Here is a 16,599-nt window from a genome sequence, read left to right on the forward strand (position 1 = left end):
GCTTTGAGTAAGACAGGCCAGGAAGACCTCACTTAGAAGGTGACATTTGAGTAAAGATCTGAAAAAGACTACGGTCCAGTGCATGTGGCTCTGGCCACGGGACAAGCCTGAGCTTGGGGAGGAGAGGACCATTGAAATGGACAGGGATTGAGATTTCATGTTGGACTGGCATGTCTGATAGCTGAAGGTGGCCAGGAAGTTAAGGAATCTGTGATGTCGGTGAGAGGTAGAAAGGAAGAATTCAACACAGCATGGTAAGAATTGATTGGAGACCCAGTGATTTAATTTTCTTTTTTAAACCAATAATTTAATTTTAATGCCTCATCTAGTTCAGACTCTTTGATAAACCAGTAATTTTACACTGTGTATAACAAGGACTGGGAAACCTGGCCAAAGAGACCCGAAGTCAAATAGTTGTTCCTGTCTGGGACTTAAGTGTCTTCCCTACAAATGCAGACGCTACTTAGTGAAGTCATATGTGGCTTGAGAGATCTAGATTAAGCTATGTAACATAGGGACAACTGAAAAGACTGCAAAGTGTCATGATTTTGGATAAGCAAAATATAAAAGCACATACCTAATAAGTATTCCATGCCTTGAGCTGACTGAATTACTTCTGTGCACACAGAACTACTACTGATTCCATTTAAGGTATCATTGGCCTTCTTAATGACCTACAAAGAAATGAAATCACATCACCTTATGTAATCAGGGAAAGTCATTACAAATCAATTTACTATCAGTAGAAAACCCAACAGAGAGCCAGGAGGTGTGGAAACACATGACTGATTGATGTATATAGAGGACTATGCTGAAACAAATCTGAGAATTTAATTTTGACACTGAAGAACCAATCCTTCATTTTTTTTTGGAAGAGGAAAAATAGAGGTTCTTTAGCTTAAATATTATTTTAACTTGGGTAGAGATAATGATATCATTTTGTTATGTCTTAAACACAGTGACAGAAGAGGGCACGGTAGTTGAGTGAGCTGTGTCTACTATCATAGATGGGAAAGAAGCCTTGCTTAAGATGTGTGACTTTCCACACAGCTTCTCTTTGCGCAAGGCCATCGAGGCAGAGCTCTGCGAGTCTATCCAAATGAACCCAGAAGGCAAGATATGTACACAAGGGGCATTTCCGTACATGTGAACATCACGGAAGTGACAGACTCACCTCTAGGGCACTCCCTAGGCACCGCTGCCATTCATATGCATATCTCTCATTCTCCTGTGAATTTTATAAAAAGAACTGGGTCAAACCAGCAAGGCTGGAATCCTATTTGTTACTTCTGTCAATTCAGAGTACTGAAGACTTTCCTGTGCATGAAAATCACTCTAGTCCAAGCGCAACTTATCTTTTTGAACCCACTAGTGACAATTTTTAATTCCTGATAAATGTAACTTCCAAGCACATGACTTGTAAATCTGAGGGAAATTTTCTTCGTTGATTCCCTTTGTAAATGTTGCCTCATTTGTTCCACAGCGGAAGTTTCTTTAAAGGCACTCACCATATAGGTGTCTAGTACAAGGGCCAGTATCAAACCACGGCTTCCGGCGCCATGGCTTCCTGAGTGTGCGTGTGCGCGTGTGTGCCAGGGAGGGACGAGGAGCGCTAAGAGTGTTGGCTGGAGGAGGAAGGCGGCATGGGACTACGGCGCTGTGAACAGGAGCAGTGAGAGGACCCAGGACATCTGCCCTTTCTCCTCTATTTTGAGGCTTTACCATTCACTAAGATGATAAAGTCTACGTGCTCAAAAAGAACCCCGTGAAACACCTGCCTGCCTGTGAGGTCCCAGGAATAGTTCCAGTTTTAGGGTCACTGACTACTTTCAGTGATGCCACATCTGGGAGGTACTTTCACCTGGGGCTAACGTCACCATTCTCTCACTGTAATTGCGTATTTTACGTCTGGTGCTTTGTGACGCTCTGCCCCTGATTCCCCAAGTGAAAGCCGCAAGCGCTTTTTCTCAGGGCCCTCAGGGGCTCAGCCCCCTGCGGACGAGGAGCCCGCTCACCTCCACCTCTCCTGTCAGGTCTTTGTACTTGTCGCGGATAACGGGCAGGGCGGGCTTCTCGCTCAGTGTGTTGGAGCGGTCTCTGAAAGGCTGCTCCAGGGCCGGAGAAGGAGAAGAACGGCTTATTTCTTTATCACCAAGGCTCAGACTCCGCTTGTGCGATCCTGGGGGAAGTGGATGGCACAAAGGTTCTGATTACTCAGCTTAGTGCAAGCAGAGGCTCTTCCTTGCTAACACGACCCTCTTTTCTTAGATGTTTGTGTCAGGAGGCGTTCACACCCCTCATTCAGCCTGTCTGGCAAGCTACATGTTGAACGCTTTCATTTGTTCTCTCTTGCTTGAGTTCCTTGCCTTTAATTTTCTCCATTACGCTTCTCCGATCTATCATAATTCTTCCATAATTCTAAGTGCGGAATCACTGGAGTCTGGAGGGCTAAAGGGTCCTTCTAAGTATCAGTGCATAAGAGGTGTGTTGCTTCTCCAGCCATCAGTTAGGGATTTGTACCGACTTCCTCCATCTCTCCCAATCTAATGGAAATCAACGAGCCCTTCTGTCAGGATGCGATTAAAGCAAAAGAGGCAAACTTAAATGCCTTCAGAGGACAGGCAAGCAAAGTAAATGACTGAAGAAGGTCAGCTGGAGATGGGAGTGGTGGGGACTGCGACACTGGGGGGAGCACACCTCAGCTGTCAGAGGGGGATGTTGCTACTCAGCTCCAGCTGCCTGTCAAGAGGTGGGAATGTAGGCCTAGTAGTGCCAGATGCTACAACTTTTCAAGAAAAGCTAGAGGGACTTCCCTAGTGGTCCAGTGCTTAAGACTCCATACTCCCAATGCAGGGGGCTCGGGTTCGATCCCCGGTCAGGGAACTAAGATCCCACATGCTGCAACTAAGCCCGCGCACTCTAGGGCCTGTGCACGGCAACTTGAGAGCCACAATGAAGACCTAGCGCAGCCAAAAATAATTAATTAAAAAAAAATAAGCTTACAAAAAAAAAAAAAGAAGAAAGAAAAGCTAGAAATCCAGATTGTGAAGTGTCATGATTTCTATGTATCTGCAGCTGCTTCACATATTAGAAAACCTTCCATGTGGGTCAATCAAAGCAGGTCTGCAGGCTGGATCCAGATCCACAGCTACCACGTTGCAGCCTCTGGATGAAAAGATATAGTCCATAGCCAGCGGACAAGAGCAGAACTAACTTGCCCACAAGGGGATCAAACCATTTCTCTGTCTTTTAACACGGCACACCTCTACCCCAAACAAGCGAATGAACAACAGACTGGGGGCTATGCTTATTTTTAGCCCCAAAAGCAGTTATCTGAGGGATACTGGTTTAACTTCAGTTCAGTCTCAGGAAAACCTTCTTCTATAGCTATCTGTCATAGACTCTGATTTTAAACACTGGAAAATCTATTCCTGCTAGCCCAGGGACTAACTTCTTATTCTAAGAAAGAACATCTAACACTGCAGTGGAAGAAACCATGACGTAAAATCTATGTTGGAAGCCACTCACCTTGAACGGAAAGGTCAAAGGTTGCCAGCTCACTTTTGATCATTTCTTCACTGGATTTCATTTTGCCTTGTGAATTGGCCACTAAAAAGTCAAATTTGCTGATTTTGGGCTTTTCACTTTGAAACTCTCCAAAGTCATCTGCACATTCTTTGGGGGTGTCGTGAGAAGCGCTGCTGGGGGCTGGGCTTGGGCACGTGGCCTCTTGGCTCCGTTCAGCCGCAGGCAGGTCCTGTCTGGTGAAATCCCTGTAGTCCTCGCTTTTATATTCCTTTTGCTCGCTGGCCTGTGGGATCACATCTTTAAAATTGGCAAAAGCCGGAAAGGTCGTCTCTGGAAGAGCATCCTCGCTTGTGAGGGTTGTGACTTTGGAGAGAGGTGTCATGGTGAGGTTTTCGGTACTGCCAAATGAAGTCTCTTTCTTTTGAAGAGCTGAGGCAGCTGAGGAGGCCCTGCTTCCTGCTGAGAGGACAAATGGAGAGAGTTTTCTGCCCTGAGAGGCATCATCCCTGTCTGACCAGTCATAGCTCGTAAGTGTGCTCACTGCAAAATTGCTACTGTAGGTTCCAAAAGCAGCACATTTTAAGTCCTCTACATCTGAAAGGGAAATAAGACCCCACAATTAGAGGCAAGCTCACCATTTAGGCAAAATGCCCTAAGCTCTGCAGAAGCAAAATGTCTAGCACTTTTGATTCATTTTATGCGATGTTGGAGTTAACTAAATTTAGAGCTTGTACTAAAATTAAGGAAGCTGGGCTGTAAAATCTGATCTTGAAAAACCCACATTAGCCTTGAGTTGGCATTTATACTTAGTAACAAAGAGCCATCTTCTTTGGATAGTACAATTCTTAAAAAAAGATAGGAGGTTCATCCACCAATGTATATACAGTTTGATATAAGAATAGGGTCATTTAATCAAATGTCCGTTCACTTATGAACTTTAAAATGTATTTACAATATTCCCTGCCTAAAACAAGTCTCTTTCGTTTCGACTTTGCTGGAAAATGTTCCTTTATAACACGGCCATATGAAATGTACACGACAAACTAATTAGAAATTGACAATATCCCAAAACTAAAGTAAAAATAATGTTATTTAACTTTTAATCAGTTATTAGGAGTTTCTGTCTAGGCAAGGCCACATATGAGATTTTAATTGAGCAGTTACTTACCTAGTTGTTATTTTGGTCAATATGGACGTCATATTGCTGTGATGGAGTATGAGGAAAGAAAAATCAGTCTAAACTACTTTAATCACTAAAAAAATAGAATCAAAGGTCTGGGTCCTCTTGGGCTCCTGTTTCTCCTTCAACTACGTGTAACCCCCTCATTTAAAAAAAAAAGGAAAAGAAAAGAAATGCTGCAGCAGAAGACTCATTTTACATGCTTAATATATCTCTAAATAATTTAAGAGGTGGCACAAAACAGCAGAAAGAATGTAGGTTTTTGATTCAGACAGACCTGGGTTCAACTCCCACCTCTGCCACCTACCACTTGTGTGACACTAGGCAAGCTATTTAACATCTCTTAACCTCGGTTTGCTTATCTGTAAAAAGAGAAGACCATGCACTTGGAAGGGCTGTGTTATGACATTAACGATAACAAGCGTAAAGGGCCCAGCCCAGGGCCTAGTGAGCAACACAGCAATTACTATACAGCATAGTTGCCACCAGCCTCAATGTGGTATTTAGTTGCCTGCCTTAGGGCCTAAAATAGAATTGTTTCAAAGAAAAAATGAAAAGTCAACCCATCCCTTTAGTGGTCTTAGTAGGGAAAATTTCTTGCTCATTTTCATAAAGCAAAACCAGCTGACGCTGAGTAACACTGGTGTGGAGAAGCAACTTTCCAGCAGTGCTGTCCATTCAGTCTGGCTGAGAGGTGTTTGGTCTCATTTTGGTCATTGTACACCAGGTAAGAAGGCCAAATGCAAGACTCCCTCTCTGACAACCACAAACATGGATTAAAGGAAAATGCTCAAAAGTTCTGTGACCCAGATTTTCGTAACACAGTCAACAGGTAAAGCAACACTGGGCTTCTTCATCTCTCTTACACGGCAATGCTGCATAGTTTATGAGAAGGAAGGGATTCCTGACATCGCTCCTCTAACAGTGCACCCCAAATAGCTCTCTCTCTCTCAACCCTATTAGGAAAAGGGCACTAACTGAATAATAAAAAAAATGGAAAACCCGAGATTTACAGAGAGGCCAACCAGTGAAAAGCAGGTAACTGCCACAGAACAGCAGTATATTTTAAAATTCCGTAGTGCAAATGGTACCCTTCAAATTTAGCTTATTAAACAGGAGGGAAAAAAAGATTCAGGTGAAAAATGTACAGTTTAGAATGAATGAAACAAGACTTTAGGCAGAACACCCTCTTAGTCTCTGGCTGTAGTGTTTATTTTCCCCACTATTTAAAGGGATCAGAAGGTGCCCTGACTCAAATGAAGTGAAATTCTATCAGGAGGCTGATGCAGTTAAACACAAGATGAGTGAGTCTTCAAGGGGTACATTCAGAAGAATGTGTCAGAACATGAATTTTTTATTATTACATCCTACCAGAAAGCTCTTTGAAGAAGCTGTATTGTGAACTACTCCCAGAATCTCATCTACTAAAAAGGGCAGCAATTTTCCTAGAGACCAAAGATAACTTTAATAAAAAGTCAAGCTCTTGTTCAAGCATTACAACTAAATTGCTATGGTAATAAAAATGACCCTTTTGTGCAATTATGCAGCAAGAAAAAACAAGTTTTCTTTTTTTTTTTTAAAAAACAGAAATGACTGTAATATAATCAGGCAAAAGGCATTATAAGCAATAAGGGAATACCTTAGTTGAAGACCTTTTAAGTATTTTTTATAACACTATAGGTCTTCAAGAAACGTTTCTTTTATTAAGAATGATAAACATAACATTTTGCCTTTTGGAACAACTCACAGAAATGACCAAAAGAAAGATTAAAAAAGAAAAATTTTATATTTTATAAGATAATGAAGAGTAATGATACTGGATATATGAAAGTCAAGCCTCAAGGCTGATTTTTTAAATTTTACTTTTGCTTATTTACTAGCTATATAGTGTAAAAAAACAATTTACTAAAGTGCAATTCATTTGAACACATAAGGAAGTACTGCTACTACATAAGGAACGTGAGAACACTGTATTCCTAAACCTTAGCATTTATAAGCAATATAAAAATACAGTTTTATTTCCTAGCATGGTGAATATTAGTTAACTGTTTTTTTTTTTTTTAAGTAAACCTTTTTTTTAGAAAAACGTGGTAAATCAGCTCACTGAGGGTAGATTAAACCAAGAAAATTCCTTATTTTCCATGTTAACAGTTCTATGTTTTCTAAGCAGTCAAATGATATGTATTATTGTACGATGGTCTTAAAAATAGTAAAGATTCTATAAGAACCACAACATGAGTGATGGAAAAAATAATACGGAATAACCCACATTTTATTTTGCAATCACTGAAATTACTGTAGGTGGGTTTTCAATTTGATAGCTGAATTCTGAAAATTGCAAGAGAAAAAGGAAAAGAAAACAGAATGAATGCAATAAAAGGAACAGAGAATCACTGCTGTATTTCTGATTCTACTGGAAAACTCTTAGGCTGTGCTAGGTTGAACTGCAATTGCACACAGATAATGCGCCAAATTGTGTGCTTTAATATATGTATTTGTTTGCAACCAGGAATGTCCTGTTACTAAGGCCAAAGGAATAAACTATACAATCTGTTTTCCACCATGGGTCTCAAATTAAGACATGGATTTCTTGCTTACACTGGCAAGTAACCCCATCAGTCTCTTCCATAACCTCTATTCATGTCCCTTCTGCACGGATGTTGTACGTGAAAACAAGGTATTTCTTGGAACAAAGAATGTGAGCTGCTGCTACAGGACACAGAAGGCCATACCGATTCCCATGGATCTTTTCTAAAGCTGTAAGCATATGTGCCCAGGTGATTAAGAGTTACTGGCTTTTGAGAAAGGCGTTTAGAAAAAGAAAAGAGATACATGTGCAAATTCCGCTGTTCCCTAGTGTTTTATATAGCAGTTAAATTGTTCATTGGCCTAAGGAATAAACAGCTTTTAATTTCCAATACTGATTGAATCCAAACTCTGTTCTACCAAAGCAAATCATGAAATATTTATACACTTAACCTTCTTTCCATTCCTGGCCTTATTCTACCTTCTGAAGTCAGTCATATTTACATTCTCTATTAACTACAGAACCTGGCCCGACTGTGTCCTCTAAGTATCAAACACCCTGACAGGTGTTGGTGAAGAAAACAGGAATGAAAGTGATCATAGTGTAAGAATGACAGGCCACAAAATGTTGCTGTATAATCGCCTTCCAGTGTTTCCTAATCTGCATAGAAACCTCCCATTCTTCATGTGTACTTACTCATATAAATCTATAGTTTAAATGTTGTCAGGCTATCAGTAAGCACCTGCAGGTTTCCAGGTCAGTGCTTTAAGTTCAATAAAGAAAAGTGGCAATCCTGTGGATATTTTCAGTCCAGAGGAGGCTGGAAGGCCACAGAATGGTGCCAAAACATACAGTGGGACATGGTCATCGTTAAAAATCCCACAGAAAAAAATCAAATGAGCACAGAAGATGGCAATTACAACTAGAGCCTTGTGACCATGCAAGGGAGAGGGGAACACCCAGAAGACCATACTGTGCATATGACCCTATATAGCTAATGGGCCAACATTTTCCAAAACAACCTATGAAAAGCATTCAACTGATGGAAAAACAAAGCTGGAAAGAGCTCTTTAAATATTAAATTGGTTTGATTCTTTGAGTTATTTTAGGATTTAGCCCAGCTTCTTTGATATTGCCAGAATCCCCTTCATGTTCATTAGCTACTTTTAAAAATCAGCAGGGATTTTAACGTGAAAAACAGAGTGACTGTAAGATATAAATACATTTGTATAATTTCTCAGGCACTGATGTGTGAAGTCAGGCACTAACCACATCTTACTTTACTTGGCACTGGGGTAAACAAAATGGTGTTTTTTGATTTGTTGGAACTTACAGAATACAGCCTTCAAGTCTTTACTGAAAGTTTATATTGTTATATGTATTATCAAAACTTCCTCCCTAAAAAGTAATATTACTCTGGACACATTAATTGCTCAATTTGTGAATGTGATTATGTTTTATGCACAGGTATATTCATTTTCTGGAGCCTGCTTAAATGCAGAAAGGAGTTAAAATAAAGCAGTCCCAGATGGACCAATACAGCACTAAATAATTCCACTGACAGAGGAATTCCTTAGCCAAAGCCATCATGAGACTGGCACCAGAACATTCTAAAAGAAAGGCAACTGGTATTTTCACTAGATGGAGGCTACACCAAAATCTCTTTCTTCCAAGTTAGTTAATACACATCATAATTAAAACATAGTGTGATTATACAAGGTTTCGCAAACCAAGTATTATTCACTTTCTAAAGAATTATGCTCTGGAAAACACGGTATTTTGAATGGCAGACCCAGCTTTTCTTAGTGTTAATCTAAATCCCAATATGCAACTTTTCTTTTTTCTCAAATGGCATAGTTCAAATACTGTAAGTAATCTCTCAGGAATCCTATTCAAAATCCTCACCTTCAACGGTTTAATTTCCTTTCTGACTCAAACTTTTAAAAAGAACAAAGAACCAAAGCATCAAAATATAAGGAAAGGGCTTCCCTGGTGGCGCAGTGGTTGAGAGTCTGCCTGCTGATGCAGGGGACACGGGTTCGTGCCCCGGTGCGGGAAGATCCCACATGCCGCGCAGTGGCTGGGCCCGTGAGCCATGGCCAATGAGCCTGCGTGTCCGGAGCCTGTGCTCCGCAACGGGAGAGGCCACAACAGTGAGAGGCCCACGTACCGCAAAAAAAAAAAAAAAAAAAAAAAAAAAAAAAAAAAATATATATATATATACATATATATATATATGGAAAAAAATTTAAACAATGGAAACAACTCCCTTTTCCCAAGGTTTTTCACTATTATTATACTCTAAAATGGAAAAAAATTTCCAAATTTGGCCTACTCTTGCAGCTAACTTTTGTGGGTCTTTCTAAAATTGTTTTCTTAAAAATGAAAAGAGCTAAGAACTTGCTTTACGGACTAAGTTAAAAAAGACCAAGGGTGGCTTCATACTACATTCTGAAGCTGGAAAGATAACATGCTCTACAATTAGTGGACGGAGTGCCCAACTTCAAACTCAAATCAAATTCAGTCCTGGAGACTCCCTGGTATTAACAATAAACACTTTTCATTACAGAGATTATCAATCTAAATTCAGTTTACATTTACTCTGCTCAGAAGTTATTCTCAATACCATTCGATAATTTATTTTAAATTAAATTTATATATACCTAGTTATTAATAGATATGGCCCTTTCCCCAACACTAAACTCTTAGATCTTCCCCTTCTCGTCACAGTATAATTCCTAGTGGAGACAGGCTCTGTGATGTTTACTAAGCAATAAAATCTTCACTAGAAGTAAGGAATAAAATTTCTCTCTATTACGTAAAGTAATGTAAGGTTTACACTTATCTTTTAAAACGTTTTAACTTACATTTTAATCCAGTGCCATGTTAAAAATTTATATCCGTGGAATTATAAGGGGAAAAGGCTAAAATGTACCAATAACTTTCTTAGGAGAAAGGTGTTTGAAGAAACAAAATAAACAAAAGGGAAAAAGCCCTCTAACCACAGGAGGGTTTAAACTTGATACTAACCAGGTATTTCTTTGGTCTAACCCTGGAAAAGTACAAATTACACACATCCCCACACTTTCAAAATGTGTGAAAGAATTATTTATTAACGTTAAGACTTACAGATCACAAAGGAGAGTGGTACAGAAGAGCTGGGAAAAAAGTCATCAGAATAAGCATGCAGATCGGTATTTGCAGAGGAATATACCAAAGCAAGTTTGAAAAGGCACATTCACACAGAAAATGTCTAAATTGAAAAAAAGACATCAGAAAAGCAGCCAAAAAATAATAATAAAGCGCTGATTAAAATACAAAGATTTTCAATGTCAAAGAAGAGCTACTTTACAGGTAGGTAGGTAGGCAGGTAGCTACAGAAGCCTTGCTAACCCTTTGAGAGTGTCACAAATGAGGGGCAGCTCTTGCTGCCAACGAAACCAGATGATCTTAATGACTGCACATCAAGATGCTTTAGTGCTGAGAGATTCAATTTAGAGGGGGGACAAAAGCAGCCTAGTTGAAATTATATGCAGCAAGGGCTCAAAGGGTTAAATGTAATAATACGCAGAGAAATCAGGCAGTTATTAGTGTTATCTACCTTCCATACAAAGAATTATAGCAAGAGTTAAAAGAGACAGTATCCCCTTCAGAGTCGAGTTAGGGTTTCTAAACAGGATTAAGGTCCAGAGATGATAATCTACTACGTTTTATTCTCTCTTCATCAGCCCACTTCTTATTTCTCCAACAAAAAGTACCCTTAACCCTCAAACTAAGAGAGCAAGAGATACTGTGCGTCAACATGAGGATAAAGAAAAACCAAGTTGCACTGGAGAAGTCCCTGCCATTTACCCTCTTCAATACATTCACGCAGCAGTTTTGCTCAAGAACGATATAGCTCATTGGTCAGACATCAACCCCTTTTAACAACCACTCTAAAGGGATACTGCTCCTTTCGGACAGGAGGTTTACAGATCAAAAGGAGGGAACAATCCTCTTTTAAGAATATCCTCAAACTGAAGAAACTTGGCTTGAACGTTACAGGTTCCAAGCTGGGAACGTTCCAAACATACATAAAAGGACATGAGCACAGAAGATTATTTTAACAGGTCAATCAGAACAAGCTCAGTCACGAAACCAATCTCCCCTCCCCAAATGGAAAAAAAAAAAGAAAAGACACCCTCCCAAACGCAGATTAGACTCGTCTCACAAAGAAATCTAGTTTGGCACTGTGAAAGAATATAGATTCACTTTCAGAAAAATAGCTTCTAATTAATAACTTCAGAGCCCAAAAGGCTAGTATACATGTTATGAGATTTTAAAATAAAAAGCCAATATTATTGTTCAGAAAATGGAGCACTTTGCAACCAACTGCTGTAGCTCAAGCAGCTCATACAAAAAAGAAACAAAATCACTCTAGCAAACAAACAGCGGCAAAAAAATAAATAAATAAATAAAGGAAAACATTTGAAGAAGGGTACATTAGAAAAAGAAGTAGACAGTCGGGGCACAAGCAGCCCTGCAGACAGCCCACTGCACTTGGCAAGTAGCCTGTGGAACACGTCACTCCTCCGATACCTTGCTCCCAATTCAGCACCCTGTTTAAGAAGACCTCTAACATCTCAATAGCCAAAGGATGGATGCAATTTTGTTTTCTGACTTACCAAATTGATATATGCAAAAGCCGCCATGCTTTACTATTTCTTCCTGAATCTGTAAACTTGGGAGTGTCTTATGTGTCCCTCTCTAGTTAAACGACAAGGAACCCTTTGTACGCATAATGCATTTTCTGGAATAATACAGTAATGCTGAGATATTTCTCATTATTAAAGGCCACAAAATAGGTTTATCTTTCTATATACATATCAAAGAACAAAACAAAATAAAAACTAGGACACTTGGGAATCTAGTTTTTCTGACAGGAAATTTGGACTAGAGAATCAACTGCTACATGTAAATCCACATGGAATTTAAAGAGGGCTCTCCTCTAAGATGTTTTCAAACATTTTATGAGAAAGTTAGTAGTTACCCTATCTACCATCTACAGTTGTGTTACAATTTACTACTTCCAGTAATAGCGTTAACACTGAAAACCGTACCTCAATTCCACTAACAACTCCTGCCCTCCTCCTTGCCAGACCCTGGCACACAGGGCATCCAGGTACAAGCTCTTGCCCTCTTCTCTTATAGGGATGTGGCAAAACTGCAGTATAACTGGCTAGACACTGTTACTTTCTTGGTCTAACAAGAGTCGGTTTCTATAAACCAAACAGAATACTCTATTGGCAGCTGCCAAATATACCCAAGAGAAGAAAAAAGGAGAAGGAAACATTGACTTCACTCACAGAAATGGAGGAACGTTACTGACACTGCAAAAGTCTTTATAAAATTTCTGGCAATGTGTGGCTCATTCAGCAGTGGATTTTGATGTGCCTCAGACACCAAGTTGGTGTTAGATTTCAAATGTAAAAATATCTTAGCTATCCAGTCTAAGTTTCATTGTATTCATGGTATCCACATATCCAAGTATCCACAGAATCCAATTCAACACTGCTTTAAGGGGACTGGCAATGAAGAGGTTAATTATTAGACATTCATAAGGGTTAAGAGCCAGAGCCTTCCTCTTCTGTAAATCAACACCCACAGAACCATCTTTGAGATCTATATCACCATCACCAGAGCAATCTCACCAATTCCTCACCTGCAGCAGGAGGATGCTGGCCACTAACTGTTGGTAAATCCAAAGAGCTATCAGACATGACATGCTTAAGATCTCCTCCCACATCAGCCAGTTTCATGTCAAACTGAACAGAGAGTGCATCTTCAGAGTCCTCCTTGCCAGCACTGCTGCCACCAATGGAAGGGAGATCCAAGGACTTCACCGAAGCAGAGTCTTCTTTGGTGTGTCTGAAAGCCACTGCTTTCTCTCCCAGGGATTTGTCCGAGCTCATGGAAGAAAATTTACTGGAGTGGAAGTCAGCGAAATCATCATCGCTCTTTCCTGAAGGAGTGTTATCTTTCAGCTCTTCAACACCTAGTCCCGATCCTTCCAGAGAGAGCTGTCTGAAGACATCGTATTTGGTAGACGCAGCGGCAGAGCTCTGTCCGTTCTTCACTGTGCTGCTCACGCTGCTGCTTAGAGGAACCGGACTACTTTCCTCTTTAAGGGCCTCATATTTGTCATCTGCCTTTTGCTCAGATGAAATAGAACTATTACTGAAAGCCATAAAATCTGCAAAGTCATCCTGCTCCCCAACAGATGCTGGACTAGAATATTCCCCAAAAAGGTTGAATTCTCCAAAATCATCAGCCAAACTAGAAGTTTTAGTTGACGCCAATGTCGTCATGGGTGCCACAGATCCCGTGAGCTGGGGTCGTGAGGAAACAGATTTTGATGCACTGAATGCAGCTGAAAAGGACAATGGTTTCTCACTGCTGCAAGTAACTGAGGAAAACATATCTAGGTCTGCTAAGTTCAGAGGATTTTTCACCTGTGTTTGTGGTTTCTGTTGGATAGCTCCTGAGGGGAAGGCTGCTGGAAAAGGTTTGTCTTTTGCTGGTGGCTCTAGTGGTGAGATACTATCGGCGGTTTTAAAATCGGTGAAACCATCATCATTTCCCGCAGATCTGAATTCTGCAAAGTTTTCTCCTGCAAGAAAAAACACAACCAAATACAAAAGAATGCTGAGCTAAAATCCCATGATCCATATTAAAGTACAAGCATATTACAGACGTTTCCCTCACTGGCTTCACATTATTTAACCACAGTTTAATAATATCCCTACCAAATATCCCTTTTGTTTCCACACTGAAGGCTAGTGATAGGGAAATAAATAAAAATCAAACTGAGCACACGTATCACACGATTTTCATTTGCTCATTTCAGTGTGATATGATATGTGACATGATATGTCTGTGCCAGAGCCTTCAGCTGTCCAAAAGCATTGCTCTAAGGATGTTTTCTCACTATTGCTAGCCAGCCAAGCATACAGGAGAATAAGAAATAGGCGCTGGACAGTGGTTTAAGAATCCGCCTGCCAACGCAGGGGACACGGGTTTGAGCCCTGGTCTGGGAAGATCCCACATGCCGCAGAGCAACTAAGTCCGTTTGCCACAACTACTGAGGCTGCGCTCTAAGCCCGTTCGCCACAACTGCTGAGCCTGCACGCCACAACTGCTGAAGCCCATGCACCTAGAGCCTGTGCTCTGCAAAAAAGAGAAGCCACCACAATGAGAAGCACTTGCACCGCAACGAAGAGTAGCCCCTGCTCGCCGCAACTAGGGAAAGCTTGTGCTCAGCAACGAAGACCCAACGCAGCCAAAAATAAATAAATTAAATAAATAAATTAAAAAAAAAAAAGGAAATAGGCGCTGGAGGTTCCTGAAGAGAGGCATATTAAAACACATAGTGGCCCTTTAAAGATAAAATGTGTTACATGGTAATCAATCAGAAAAAAAATATCACAGGTACCAATGAAGTATTATGAAAAATCCTGAATCTAATATTTAGGATGTACAAGACTCTGCTCAGCTAGGCACTTAAGCTTATGGTTAGATACTATGTGGTTTTGCTCAAGTATATTGAGGCATTAATTTGAAGGGATTTGATGAAAAATTCTGAAAAGGCATCTGCTTATTTACAAAGCATTCTTGCTAAGGGCACATTATAAAGTAGTTCCCCCCACACTTTCCAACAAATAAGCTGAATCTTACCCAAAAAATCCATGAGTACTTGGGCTCTTCTTGAAATCAGCAATCTCACTGTACCAATCAGCACTTATTCTTATTTATTACAATTCAAAGGGATTTGAATACCAATTCCATTATTAAAAATTTTGAGGGGACTTCCCTGGTGTTGCAGTGGTTAAGAATACGCGTGCTAATGCAGGGACACAGGTTCAAGCCCTGGTCCAGAAAGATCCCACATGCCGTGGAGCAACTAAGCCCGTGTGCCACAACTACCGAGCCCACATGCCACAACTACTGAAGCCCGCGCACCTAGAGCCCGTGCTCCGCAAGAGAAGCCACCGCAATGAGAAGCCTGCGCACCACAACGAACAGTAGCCCCTGCTCGCCACAACTAGAGAAAACCCACGTGCAGCAATGAAGACCCAACACAGCCAAAAATAAATAAATAAATAATAAATAAGTTTTTAAAAAAATTTTGAGGATCGGATTTAAACTTTAGTTTATATTGTGCTACTCTGAGGATGGGGTTACTGACAGCATTTTTTAAATTAGTTTTTTAGTTAGAGAAAATAGGTACTAAGGTATTTCTCATAAATAATTAAATAGATGCAGTTAGATACTGATAAAAATCTGGGCCCATGGTTCTTAATAGGGTTTCTATTCTTTATTATCACAATAATTTTATCACTCATAGGCATAAGGTTAGGACACAGATGATCTCAGTTTTTGAATAGTGCCTGAAGGTCCTCCATAAAATCCACTAGGTTATACCAGATAATGAAAACCAGAGATAAACCAAATATAAATATAGCTATACTAACATCACTTATTATTTAAAAATATGAATGCCATTTCTGGAGAGTTATAAATTAAAACACAAGCTTTAATTTCTTCATCCATTTTTTAAAATTCTACTTTTCCCTAAAAATGAGATATAGAAGCATATGAACTATAAAAATGTGTGTAAAACCAAAATATAATTCTGCAAATTGTCACTTAAATAATGCAGGCTTTAAAATATATTGTGCTTATAACATGATATATACTTTGATACATCATATGAAAAAAGCATGGGGGCTTCCTTGGTGGCACAGTGGTTAAGAATCTGCCTGCCAGTGCAGGGACATGGGTTTGAGCCCTGGTCTGGGAAGATCCCACGTGCCGCGGAGCAACTGGGCCCGTGTGCCACAACTACTGAGCCTGCGCTCTAGAGCTCACAAACCACAACTACTGAGCCTGCGTGCCTAGAGCCCATGCTCTGCAACAAGAGAAGCCACTGCAATGAGAAGTCAGTGCACAGCAACAATGAGTAGCTCCCGCTCGTCGGAACTAGAGAAAGACCGCCTGAAGCAATGAAGACCCAACACAGCCAAAAATAAATAAAATCAAAAATAAATTTATAAAAAAAAAAGAAAGAAAAAAGCATGGAAAATAATGGAAGCTTATTTTCCCCCTAATTTGAGCTACTTAACAAATTCACCAGCATAATTTATCAACACAGAGAAATCTATTTAATATTAGGGAAATTTCAGAAAGAGAAGAACAGCATTCAGAATTTCTGTATTTTATGTTTTTATACATACCACTAATAAAACTAAAGTCAATTTCACAAATTGACAGAAGCAGATGTAAAACTTTAAAAATCGCCCTAGAATTTTAGGCAAGTACATCACTG

At 40.0% G+C, this 16,599-nt stretch overlaps 1 protein-coding gene across 18 annotated transcripts in view; it reads right to left on the reverse strand.

Annotated features, from left to right (window-relative positions):
- SYNRG (synergin gamma) overlaps positions 1-16,599 on the reverse strand; it is a 92,534-nt gene that overhangs the window by 21,163 nt on the left and 54,772 nt on the right. For 13 of the 18 annotated variants that reach the window (XM_027087365.1, XM_027087364.1, XM_027087380.1 and 10 more), the window contains 5 exons: positions 12,937-13,884; positions 3,529-4,122; positions 2,016-2,179; positions 1,175-1,228; positions 578-674 (listed from right to left, as the gene is read on the reverse strand). In XM_027087365.1, the coding sequence (XP_026943166.1) occupies positions 578-674; positions 1,175-1,228; positions 2,016-2,179; positions 3,529-4,122; positions 12,937-13,884 (1,857 nt within the window). The remainder of the gene's footprint in view (positions 1-577; positions 675-1,174; positions 1,229-2,015; positions 2,180-3,528; positions 4,123-12,936; positions 13,885-16,599) is intronic. The other 5 variants (XM_027087382.1, XM_027087373.1, XM_027087369.1 and 2 more) reach the window with 2 other exon arrangements.

The sequence above is a fragment of the Aethalodelphis obliquidens genome, unplaced genomic scaffold, assembly GCF_003676395.1.
Source record: "Aethalodelphis obliquidens isolate GAN/ISIS:26980383/991018 unplaced genomic scaffold, ASM367639v1 scaffold58, whole genome shotgun sequence".
Classification (NCBI taxonomy): Eukaryota; Metazoa; Chordata; class Mammalia; order Artiodactyla; family Delphinidae; genus Aethalodelphis; species Aethalodelphis obliquidens.